The sequence below is a fragment of the Antedon bifida genome, chromosome 7, assembly GCF_963402885.1.
Source record: "Antedon bifida chromosome 7, ecAntBifi1.1, whole genome shotgun sequence".
In the NCBI taxonomy this organism is placed as follows: Eukaryota; Metazoa; Echinodermata; class Crinoidea; order Comatulida; family Antedonidae; genus Antedon; species Antedon bifida.
In genome coordinates this window covers 12,339,990-12,353,371 of record NC_136232.1, presented here as the reverse complement: position 1 = coordinate 12,353,371, position 13,382 = coordinate 12,339,990, and the positions used below count along the sequence as shown (strand labels likewise).

At 35.7% G+C, this 13,382-nt stretch overlaps 1 protein-coding gene and 1 pseudogene across 1 annotated transcript; one reads left to right on the top strand and one right to left on the bottom strand.

Annotated features, from left to right (window-relative positions):
- The first annotated feature begins 8,290 nt into the window (after positions 1 to 8,290).
- LOC144848917 (uncharacterized) lies at positions 8,291 to 10,743 on the top strand (annotated as a pseudogene).
- Positions 10,744 to 11,435: 692 nt separating this feature from the next.
- Positions 11,436 to 12,224, bottom strand: LOC144848916 (uncharacterized). The gene is made up of 2 exons (XM_078705867.1): positions 11,681 to 12,224; positions 11,436 to 11,575 (listed from the first exon to the last, which is right to left on the bottom strand). The coding sequence occupies exons 1-2, from the start codon at positions 12,159 to 12,161 to the stop codon at positions 11,436 to 11,438; spliced, it is 621 nt and encodes a 206-aa protein (XP_078561993.1). The 5' UTR covers positions 12,162 to 12,224.
- Positions 12,225 to 13,382: the final 1,158 nt, after the last annotated feature.

Here is a 13,382-nt window from a genome sequence, read left to right as displayed (position 1 = left end):
TTCATAAGATACAGAAATAAAGCATTGTTCTGTCTGCGAAAAGATTACAAATCTGTAATTTTTACTCGGGGTACCCGAGTCTAGGACTCTCTCATCTTCTCCTCCATCCGACACTTTTGAGTAAAAAGTGCGATTTATAAAGTACTACTCCTCCCTTATTCGTTGTAGTATTGAGCTGGGATTTGGCATGATATACAGGGACATGTCCTCAAAGCTATATAGAGCCGGATTTTTTTAATTTCATACCGCATGCAACCATATGACGTCTCGAAGATGGTACCGTATAGCCATACTTGGTACCGAGGTTATTGATGTGTATGTGACGTTACATCCGTCTTATGACGTCATTACAGCTTATTTTGCTGTACCCCGAGAGTATCGCACATTCGTGCTTGTTATTATAAAGACTCTCTTATTTAATTACTTATATGTAATCACTTATCTGAACCTTATTTAAAACAAGAAATATTTCTTACAAAAAACGCCGCTCGACTTTGTGACGTAACAGTTTTAGATAAAATTTTTTTTTCTTAAATTAAATTGATACATCCCTCATTGTATGTTTCAACAATAGTATAATTTGATATGAACTACACGTTTATGTTTCTTTTACGATTTTCTCTATGCCTGTGTGATTTAAAGAAATCATTTTGTTATACAATAGTCGGCAACTGACTATGGCATTGAACCCTCTATCTTTAGTTATTATAAAAAGAAATCTTACTTTTAAACAGGGAAGTACGTTGTTGTTTTGGATAGAAGGATCTTAGAATATACGTATTTAATATTCATTTACATTTCAGATGTGTACAATGAAATTAAAGAGGAAGTTGGTGTATGATAATAATAATAATAATAACTAGATTTAATTCGTCACTATGACGAATTATAGGTTATATGCATTGATTTAAATAAAGATAATTGATTTGTAAAAGATATATTGGTTGATTGATTTTCTCAGAATCTTTAATTATTTATAATATATGATAGGATCTTGCTAACGCAAATACAATAGCCGGTATAACAATCCGATCAAAGATCCCTTTGCGTGTAATGTCATAAACCACATTTGTTACATAATAATAAAGACATAAGTTACTTTGTATCTAGATTTCATTATAAATCATGTGTATAATCTATACACTAAGAAATAAAATTGAACAAACAATACGAATAATAAAAAAAAATCTTATATTGTTTCGTTACCCAAGTTGAGGCTCGATCTCGGTACCTTGAATGCCATAGACACGAGCTCAGACCACCGAGCCATAAACAACTGACTAAATGACGCCCTCTGTTGGTCCTTTTGCGAATGCACTAAACACAGTTTTCGAAATAATAAAATGCATAATTTATGATATAATTACATTTTTTTGTAATTTATTTTATATATTATATCGAAAACATTTGCAATATCAATGAAATATGTTATTAAACACCTTTAAAAACTTTTTGTTTTGGTTTGGACTATAAAGTAAGACGTTCGGCCCCAAGTGGGACGAACGCCTCCAGGGCCGAATCCACCCGGATTCGTACATTTTGTTGAATTTCATGCCTCGCACTTTTGGGAAATAATAAAATGGTGCCTCGCATTTTTGGTGACGGTAAAACGATGCCTCGCATAAATATTTGACTTGCCTCGCCTGCCTCGCTGCCTCGCACTTTGTTACTACCCTGGTTTAATGAAAGTCTAGCGTAACTACTACTACTAATCACTAACAGCCTTTTTTGAATGAAACTTGACAGACAAGACAAGACTTGTAGCACGGAATAACAGTGATTAAGACATCTTTTGGAAATAAATATTATTATTATTACTAATCATCACTAACAGACTTTTTTGAATGAAACTTGACAGACAAGACAAGACTTTTAACACGGAATAACAGTGATTAGGACGTCTTTCAGAGATAAATATTTCCTCTTTTCATGATAATTGACGTCTTTCCATGACGATAATTTTCTTTAAAAACGGAATTCCAGATCAGTTTTCTCTTTGAAATGCAGAATGTTATGATTATCTAGGGAAGACGGAATTCCATAACATTTATGTCGGAAAGACGGAAATCCAAGATAAATCATGTGGAAATTTCGGAATAAATTCTCAATTTTAAACCTTTTCTTTTATTGAATTTACTTAATACTTAATGTATTTTTTTATTTCCGGCTATTCCCTATGTAGCTCAAATTTTATGTGACAAAAATTGTGATGTGCCCTTATATGGATATGATGATGTCATATCACTACCATATTTGGGCATATCACCACCATATTTGGGTACATAACACTTTTTTTGCATTTGTTAAACTAGTTTGATCATGGAGGTTTGATAGTGTAGACAGAGCTTTCCGTAGACTTGCCCCAAGTCTGTATTTATTGTCTTTTTTGTTTATTTATTTGTTTTTATTTCGACCGCGATTTTTGTCTGAAAATATCCAAACTCAAGTAATACACGTATGAAACGCCATATGTGCAAATATATTTATATTTTTACTAATATTAAGACAAAACTCCGTCTGGAGCCCAGACTAAGCTTTCCGGTATGACTTCACCGACCGCTGGAGACAAATGCTTAAATCGGCAAGTCGGCATTGATTTGTTTTCTTTTTTTTTAATCGGATATCGGGTGGAATATCTCAACTCTAATAAATAATAATAAATTCAATCTTACAATCATCATTTCATTTAATATTTACTTATTTAAATGGTTAATTAAATTAATTATTTTAAAAGACGTTTACTATATAATGTCATAGTCATAGTCATAGTCATATATACTTTATTGTCCATTTAAAAAACAGAAATGTGATTTGAAAACTGGCAAAATACAAAAATATAAAATACAATTTACAAAAACACACACAAAAAGTTAAGAGGCTAAAAATTGTTAAAATTAGATAAAAATTATTATTATTTAATTATATTATATGATTTATTATTATATTGCACTAACGATGACTTAAAGTTTATATAAAAGCATTAAAAATACATGCGTGAGCTATAAAAATAAACGAAAGCGGTTACATTTTATCTTTGTACTCTGGAGTTATATAAGTGTATAGCATTAGGTACAAACGAGCACCTAAACCGTTTTGTTTTGGTATTAAGTGCACGTAGTCTTATGCCAGAATTCATGAGAGCAAATTGTTTGTGAAGAGGATGTGTTTCATCATCAATGATACTTTTTTTAACACATTTTCTTTATACAAGGATTCAATATCAGGTAAGTGCTCTCCTACTAGTCTAATTGCTCTATTTCCTATTCGATTAAGTTTAATTTTATCTTTTTGTATTGTATTACCATAAAAACAAACATTACAAAAAAGTATTACACTGAGAATTACAGAGTTATAAAACAATTTAAGTATGGTTTTGTCAATTTGTAGGTACTTCATTTTTCTTAAAATAAACATCCTTTGGTTGGCTTTGCATGTGGCTTTATTTACATTATTTATCCAATTTAGCTTATTGTCAATTATACAACCCAGATATTTGTACTCATTTACTACTTCAATCTCATTTTCATTTATAATCAGAGGTTCTAAGGGTTCTTTAATTTTCCTAAAATCAATTTGCATTTCTTTTGTTTTCTTTATGTTTAGTTTCAGGTTGTTATTGCAGCACCAGTGATAAAAATCACATCCTAGTTGTCTATAGCTTGTTTCATCATTGCCAGTAATGTATCCAGTGATGACTGTGTCATCTGCATATTTTACTATACAACATTCATTTGAATTGGCTCTGAAACTGCTGGTGAACAGTGAAAACAACATTGGGGAGATAACAGACCCTTGTGGCGTGCCAATGCTAACAGTTCTTTTATCAGATAAAATACCGTTTAGTTTAACATACTGGAACCTTTTTGTTAAGAAATTATAATATCCATAAAGTCAATGTGTCGTTTACGTTCATTTCTTTAAGTTTGCGTACTAATGAACCAGGTTCAACGGTATTAAAAGCACTAGAAAAATCTATATACAAACATCTTACATATGATTTAGGCACATCTAAATGTTGGTAAATATTATGTAAGTGGAAGAGCACAGCATCTTCAACACTTCTATTACTCTGATAGGCAAATTGGAGAGGATCGAGAAAAAAATTCGTCTGATCAAGCAACTGCCTAAGTACAATCTTTTCTAGGCACTTACCAACATTGGATGTGATAGCTATTGGCCTATAGTCATTAAGTTCCTTGGGATTTTTTATCTTAGGAATTGGTGAGATACAGGCCGTTTTCCATTGATTGGGCACTGTACCACTTGCTAAACTCTCATTAAAAAGTTTGGTATATATCGGTGCCAACTCTTGGTTGCAGTATTTAATAACACGATTTCCAATTCCATCAGGGCCAGTACTTTTACCAGGCTTTACTTTGGCGAATACATTACGCACATCAACTACATTTATGACTGCATTGTTTACTAATGAAGTCTTATTTTCGCGGATTTCTGTGTCTTCATTTTCATTTTTGGTAACTAATATCTCGGATTCAAAACGACAGAAAAAGTTGTTTAAGTCATTAGCGAAGTTCTCACTTCCATGTACACGCAATATGGTTTCTTTGTAGCCGGTTAGTGTTTTAATTGCTTTCCATGCTGCTTTAGGATTTTTGTCTTTAAATTTATTTTCTAGTGTTTTTTTGTATTTCAGTTTGCTATTTTTTATACACTTGTTTATTTCCTTTTGAATTTCCTTGACTTTAGGAGTATCTTTTCCTCTATGCGCTATACGCTTATCTTGTAACAGTTTCCTTAGTTGGTTAGAGATCCATGGTTTTTCATTTGCATACATCTTTTTTGTTACTTTGGGTATAACCATATCAACACAAAAGGATATGTATGCTGAGATTGTAGATACCCTTACATCAAGAGTATCATCGTCATCGAACATAATATCCCAATCAGTACATGCTAGACAGCCACGCAACTTTTCAACCACCTCTGTACTCCACAACTGCTGTTGTATAACTACTGGTTTTGACTGTTTTAATTTTGTCTTGTATTTTGGCATAATATGTATATTGTTATGATCAGAATTTCCAAGTTTTGAACAGATTTTGCTTGTGTATGCTTTTTTCACATTGCAGTAGCATAAGTCCAGCGTAGCACTGCCTCTTGTTTCTACAGAGATTGCTTGTTCATAAGTAGGTAGCACATTCTTCAAAGTGCATTTGTTGAAGTCTCCTAGAATTATTTGTGGAGCGTCCGGTGCCATTGTTTCATACCGGTGAACAGTACTGGAAATAGTCTCACTCGCATTATGAATATTTGCATTTGGGTGTATGTAGCACACTGTAAGGAAAATTTGAGAAAATTCTCGTGGTAGATAGAAGGGTCTTGCACTTATGGTCAGTTTTTCTATATCCGGCGTACAGAGTTGTTCACGTATCCTCCAGTTACTACACCATGCTTTATTTTCAAGATATAATGAAAAAACGTTTCGGAACCATCATGGAACCATTTTCAGGATCAAGTAAAACAAGAACTATTATATAACACCTAAATAAATTCCTGCCATTCGATTGTACGATTGTGGGTCAATAGTACTCACTATTAAACGATTGTTTAATAGTACTTTTTAAGCATTTTTGTGTAAGAAAAAAAAAGTTTCGCGGATGAAAAAAATATCTAGTGTACAAATTACTGTGAAATACAACAGCGCCACCTGTTGTCTTGCCTCTGTTTTGTTTGTAAACACCACCGAGTATATGGAGCAGAAGATTTTTGTGTACGATTCGGATATATATATATATGTACTAATTTCATTCAAAAGGGCATTTAAATTAGCTTTAGATCGTTTTTAGGATTTTGATTAATCAATGGGGACATCCCTACAAGACGTGGAATCGTTGGAAAAAACATAATTAGCCTATGAGTTCCAGTTGAAGTTTCGTATTGCTGCAGCCTAGCTAGTGTTAGTGGGCCTAGCTAGGCCTGTTAGTACTATACCCCTTTCACACCAAAAGCAAAACTCCGGAGACACTCCGGAGACACCCCGGAGTTTTGGTGTGAAAGGGGTATTACTTAATAGGCTAGGCGTTTGCTAGGCATAGGATTGTTTGATCGTTTGTTGACATAATTAACACTACAGTAGGTGCGTTTATAAAATCCATATAAATAATAATAGTTTATAACCGACGTGAAGTTGGTTACTTATTCCTTATTCGATACTCAATTTTTTGTGTGAAGTTGGTTACTTATTCGACATTCACATTCACATGTATGGGGCACAAAATTATTTTATACTTACGGCTTGGGCCGGGCTGACGATACATGGGTTGGGGCGAGTAGGGTCCAGTCATTTCAGAAAAATACCACTTGCCCCGGTCCATGCCGTCTAGCTGCCATTTTAAAACGTTACTAAAATTTTACGTTTTTATAAAAAATGCAATATAAACGTATGATTTATAAGGCTATAATTACGTTATAAATGGCATGGACCGGTATGACGATACATGGGTTGGGGCGAGTAGGGTCCAGTCATTTCAGAAAAATACCACTTGCCCTGGTCCATGCCGTCTAGCTGCCATTTTAAAACGTTACTACAATTAAAAAATTTTTTTATAACAAATGCAGTATAAACGTATGATTTATAGGGCTATAATTACGTTATAAACGACATGGACCGGGATGACGATACATGGGTTGGGGCAAGTAGGGTCCAGTCATTTCAGAAAAATACCACTTGCCCCGGTCCATGCCGTCTAGCTGCCATTTTACGCCATTTTAAAACGTCACTACAATTTAACTTTTTTTAAATAAAAAATGCAATATAACCGCATGATTTATAGGGCTATAATTACGTTATAAACGGCATGGACCGGGGTGACGATACATGGGTTGTTTCATTGTCTGAAGATACGGTTAGTACATATTCGGACATAGATGAATATTTTCATTCTGAAGATGTACTATCTAATGATTCTTGGCAACACGGGGAAGGTGTTGAAGGTGATGTGCCACAGTTCCTGGACGAGGAATCAAACAGTAAAAAAAAACAGAAAGGGGGAAAAGAAATGAAAAGATTCAAGAAAATAAACAAACTGGAATAGACCTATCAACAAGTGGTAGTAAACAGTTTAGCAGAGACACTCAAGAAAGTGCAATTACAAAAAGCCAAAAGGATAATGTGGAACCAAAACAAGATTTGAAACAAGCGAGAAACGGGTTAGACGATTGTGCAGACGAAGAAACAATTATTATATCTTCTGATAATGACTACGTTCGTTCTGAGGATATATTGTCTAATGATTCTTGGCAACACGTGCAAGGTGTTGATAGTGATCTATCGGATATCTCAAAGTTCCTGGACGAGGAACAGTACAAAAAAGACACACAGAAAACAAAACAAAGGGATAGTGTGGATCCAAAAGAAAATCCGAAACGACCAGGAAGGGGGCTAGAAGATAAGTCAGATGAAGATCTAGATGTTTCATTGTCTGAAGATACGGTTAGTACGTATTCGGACATAGATAATTTTTTTCTTTCTCGACAACATGGGCAAGGTGTTGAAGGTGATGCGTCGGATTTCTCAGAGTTGATTGAGAATGATTGTTCCTGTAAGCATAACGAAGATATCGATTTCTCCTTAAACTCAAACGTTTCTGCACAATCTAAAGGCAATCCACTTACAAATTCGAATGAACCCTACAGTACGAAAGCACCACGAAAATTCATTATTTCTATTTCATCAGACGAATGGGTTAAAATAAAGCCATCAAAAAACAAACATAGACTATGTAATAATTGGAGTGACGTCGTATACAGAAAATTTAATAAGGTGATACCATGTTGTGTTTCAGTTTTTAAATAAAACCCAACAAAGGTTGAAAATAGTCGTAAATCAGGTCCCTGGCTTAAAATGAAAGCACTTTGTAAGTTTGATGGGTGTGCCAGTTATAACTTTACAATACAAACAAGACCTAAAGAAAAGAGAATAGTAAAGATGATTGTAGAGCGAAAAGGACGAATAGTCAATGAAAGCAAAGAAGGTGAAAAGAGACGCATCAAGAGAGAGCGTAGACGACAAGTAGGAAGAGAAATGGAGAAAACAGGAGTTCCAATGTGGTATTTCAAAACTGTTGGGGAAATGACCAAGACAGAGAAACAATCTGGAAATTTGACAGCCTGCTCCACCCAGGGCGTGTTGCGAAAAATAATATCAGAAAGAAAAATCCTTCAAAATTTTCATGAAGACTTTTGTCAAGAGGTGGACATTGTAAGGCATGTGTACGCTGATGTACCCCCTTCATCAAAGTATACTAATGGTGGATATATACAGTACTTCACTATATTTCCTTTCAAAGTCCACCTCATGATTGACAAACAAGCGCAGCTGTATTTGGACCAACTAAAGAACGGACCTGTAACATTGCACCTCGACGCCACTGGATCGATCATGAATACCTGGACAGGACAAACAAATTTTGTATTATGCACTGGTCATGCCAAATCCCAAAAAAAGGTCGCGCTGGTATTCCGGTTTGCAAGATGATAAGCACAGACCAGCATGCCTCGGAAATACAACATTTTCTGGAGCGTTTTCTGAATACCGTAAGCCGAACCAGGCCTGTGGCGTCAGTGGTACCAAGACGAGTTGAGATCGACTATTCATGGGCCCTTATCAAAGCAGTCTTGCGAAGCTTTAATTCAGAAGATTGCAAAGGATATTTGCAACGAACGTGGCGCATTGCCCACGAGAGCGTTCATGAAATTAAAGGCTCCTATCCGCACATTTGTGCTGCACACATGATTCATGATATTTCGCGCAGATTGAAAAGTCTTTCAACTGACGTTAAGAAGAGACAGTTCGTATTATACTGTTTCGCCGCACTACAAACTCAGTATAAACTGGAAGATGCATCAACAATTTTCAGGCATTTGTGTGTTATACTAAACACCAAACAGTGTCGACATCGGTTGATGCATCAGTGAAGTACATGAACAATCTAATTAGCAAGACACCTACAGCATCGCATGTGGCGAAAGCAGAAGACGCATGTCAAGAAGCAGGAAGAAATGAAGATGAAGATGTAGAGCGATCTGCAACAATCAGGAAATCATCGCCTTGGTACGTAACATTTAATGAAGTTTACGAAAGTGTCAACAATGACCATACACCGGTTGATCCTGAACAGAATCCATACTACACTGAAGGACTAGCAAAAATTATACTCGACCAATTCTTGCATATATTCCCGCTATAGAGCGCAATGTTCCTCGGAGACCTAAACAGAATGTACGGGAAGGAAACTGCAAGCCACAAACCAGTATATGTAATTAATAGAGCAACAAATGCGGTTATTGAAAATTGGTTTGGGAACGTCAAAAAAGGTTATCTCGGGGGAAACCGTCAACGCTTACGACCAGCACACTTCATACGCAAATCCTACCTTAATATTACCGGAAGAGTAGCTGAAGTACATCTCAAGGAAAGCAAAAAACGAAAAGTTAAGGGGAAAACACAGGAACAGGTTCGAAGAACTAAGCCGGGAAAGTACTTCTCAAAATCAAAGAATGGGCTCCTACAACTAAAGAAAAGACGTTCAAATAATAAAAATCGGATGGCACAGGAAAACGTTCCACAAAATACGGAAAATGCAAGTAAATTAGAGGAAGCGCATCACAATCCGAATGTAAAACTAACCGAAAAAATGGAAAATCCAATGAACCAGATACCAAATCCGCTTCAGTAAACACACCCACTGCCAGGAACAAAACCAAGTCTAAAAAAGTCCAGTAAAGAAGCCCCGAAAAGAAGACATAGAGAATCCGGAAGAAATTTGGAAACGACGGAGTAAAAGCTAAGGCAATGCATTCTGCAGAAATGACTCTCATATGTCAAATAATATTCCAATATGGGGTGGACAAGTTGTCATTGTTTTATACAAAACACATGCACTATAGACAACTTGCTACTTATACTGTCTAGGCTTATCCTAAATGTTCCTATGCTGTATAAAATCATAGAAGATCATGGAGGTGACGTGTGCAAGTTGTTGCTAAATATTGTGAACAATTGCAACCAAGGTAAATGGACGTTGGCGAAAGTCAGATGGCTTTGTGAAGTCCACAACATACAACTTACACAACGGAAACGGCAGAACATAGATGCTTTTGGATCGGAGTACAACTTTTTTGTGCGACATATGTCCATCTTTCAAGAAAATATCCAACAGTCTGAATGTTCAAATCCTGTGTGTGTCAAGAGGATAAGGCATATCCGTAGCCCGTCCATTGAGTTAGGGTAAGTTCAGTAAAGTGATTTGATATTCAAACAATACACAGTTACAATTCAATAACTCACACGTAAAAAATATTCCTAATACTAACAAGGCCATATACAGCAGTCGCGTACTCAAATTTGAGTTAGTGTTTACCGACCGACCATCCGATCAACCGACCGACCATCCAACCGATAGAGTGAGCTGTTGAGTCGCGTTGAACACACGCGACTAAAACATACTGACAGAATTGCATGATTAACAATTGAAACAGTGCGCTCTTAAGCGTTTAAAAAGTTGTCCGAATGTAAATAAATTGTTATTAATGTTTTTGCGCAGTTTTAGGGTGTAAACACACTGCAAATAACTTCACATGTTTTCAACATTTTATAATTGTGTTCTTTTCCCTTATAGAATGCCAGAAGACAGAAGAATAGCGACTGTTCAAGAAGCTCTGAATTATTGGATGCACCCTTCCGTTATATCACCGTGTGGTTTTGCTCTACAGGTATGGTAATATTCTCACATTTCGGTAATTTGCCAATTGTTAAGTAAGGCAGTGTTTTAACCACAGTGATAGATCCCATGTTGCAATTTCGTTACGTTATATATCAAGGCAATCTAACAACATGATGCTGACCGCCGGAGATCAAAGGGTTTATCTGTGGCTGCGACATGAAATGTGGCGAATATGTACATATATTGCCCGGTGCAAGCGTCTCTCTAAAATAAAAAAATAAATAAGGATTAGCATAAAAAAAATAAATAAAAAGGGTTCTAAAACAAAACAAGTTTAGCATGATATATAAAATAGTAATTCAGTTACATAAATGGGCGGCTCCTGGGTTTCAGGTTAAGCATGTATTTGGGTATGCAGAATAATTAAATAACAACGTTGGAAAAAATACAATTGAATAAAATCAAGTTGTTTCAGATTCATGCAGAAATTTTAAGAGAGTATATAGTAAAAAACTAAGTGTTTGTGAGCGCTAATATATTTCTGAGCGCTAATATATTAGTTCAATAAATAATAAGAAATAATTTGATAAGCCAAATTGGTTCTGGGCTTAATGAAATAGAAGTTGCTGTTACGCCATACTTAAATAATAGTTCAAAAGTTATAATAAAAAGTAAATATTGCTGGGCATTAATATAGTAAAGTTAATGCCATATAATGTAATTGTTACATCGTAATAAGCACAAAAACTGCTACTCTTGGAAGTATGAAGATCCATTGGTTGATCGCCATTTTCCGGCGGAGAAGCGTAGTTTAACCCCGTTCTTGTATAGCTCTTTGACTCGGTCTTTCCATCTCTTTTTTTCTGCAAGATCTTTTGGGGTGAGGTCGTCTATAATATAGAACACTTCATCTTTAAGAGCATCATGTCTTTGTTTCATGATTTCAATTTTAGTTACGTAAGATAAAAAACGTACCAAGATATGAGGTGATTTACCTTTCATTCCCCGTCCAGCTCGATGCGCTCGTTCAATAACAGGCATAGTTGACAGTGTGAAATGTTTTTTCAAAATACTGTTTGCAACCTGGATGCAATTTTCGCCAGGAGTTAATTCAAGGCCAACAAGCCTGATGTTATTTCGTCTAGAAAAACGTTCGGCTCTGTTAATTTCAAGATGGCAGCCAGTTAGTTGTTCTCGCATGTTTTCAATATCAGCTGAAATGCTAATTAGCGTTGATTCTCTCGCCTTATCTTTCGTTTCAAGCACTGCAATCTTTTCAGAATTAAATTCAATGGCTTTGCTTAGATCTTCTCTTATTTGAGATTGGCCTTGTAAGACAGATTTAAAAGAATCCTGGACAAATTTTTTAAAGTCTAGGCCGAGCAACTCCATCTCCTGTTCAGGTACTGCTGGCGGGTCTGGGCTGGCTGGAGTGGTAGCCTTAGCACGTGTGCTTCGTTTCGACGTCGGTAACATATCTTGTTCACTGTAGCATACAAAGTTTAATGGTTAACCAGGAGATCGCGTCGAGTACGTCTTATCCCAACAGCGACATCAATGACAATCCAACTTCATAGCAGATAAAACAGCTTTATAGCAATTTTAACATCTAAAAAATGGTTAATTGCTGTAGACATACGTGTAATATATACTGCCCTAAAAATATTACGTAGTTTTTATTTGACAATAAACAGGAAATGCAACGGAGAAAGAATTTGGAGTGCACGGGTATTTACAAATTTCAGAGTCCTGAGTCCCTCCAATACGTTTCATCAATCCTGTAGTAAGCATAATAAGTACCGACGTAAGCGATGAAGACGAAGGAACGTCTACGATTACACTGTTTTATCAAGAGGTGATAATCGTTAAAGAACAAAGGTTGGTATATTAAGCCATGACTCTTGTTAGCCTATATACCTTATTCTAGTAGAATGTTCAATCTCGTCTCAGTCCCCATTAACTTCATACAATAAACAACGGGGACAAGCTATAGTGTTTGACGGTGCGGCCACACATGTCAACTACCAAAAACGTGTCTAACTAAGCCATGCCCTGAATCAAAGAATATATATCACAAGATGAGTAATCCGCGATTTTTGCATTAGAAATTTGTAACAGAAAGTGATTAGGGAAATCCGAATAATGGAAAATTCTAGAAGCGAACACAAGGCACTAATTGGTATACCATATATGCCTACTTTCAATGATCCCGAAGTGTTCCTATATTTACACCCTAACATTGAACAGTACATACACTGTAACTCTTAAAGAGATAAGAGAAAAAATAGTACGAAAATGAAATATGAATAAAATAGGTATGAAAGACTGAATGTATAAAGGTGGTGGTTAACCACTACAGAGAAAAAAAAGAAGATAACTCTAACAAAATATGTTTTCCCTAATACAGATATACGCTACAGGCGTTTACGATACATACGACATCACATTTCAAATGTAGGTTGAGGGAAGGGGACACGTGGGTAACATACGACGCAAGATGATCTGTACGATAGAAGTTCATCATTCACCCTCCAAAGAGGTGAACAACCAGGCTACCTTGTATATTTGTTAGATAGCTTCTAGGACAGCAGTCAGCACATGTGGTCCAAACATTATCCCAATATCTATAATATTAGGCCTGAACCAATGTATCACGTAGTATTTGTGTTGTAAATATTGTTTAAAGTAGCCATTAGA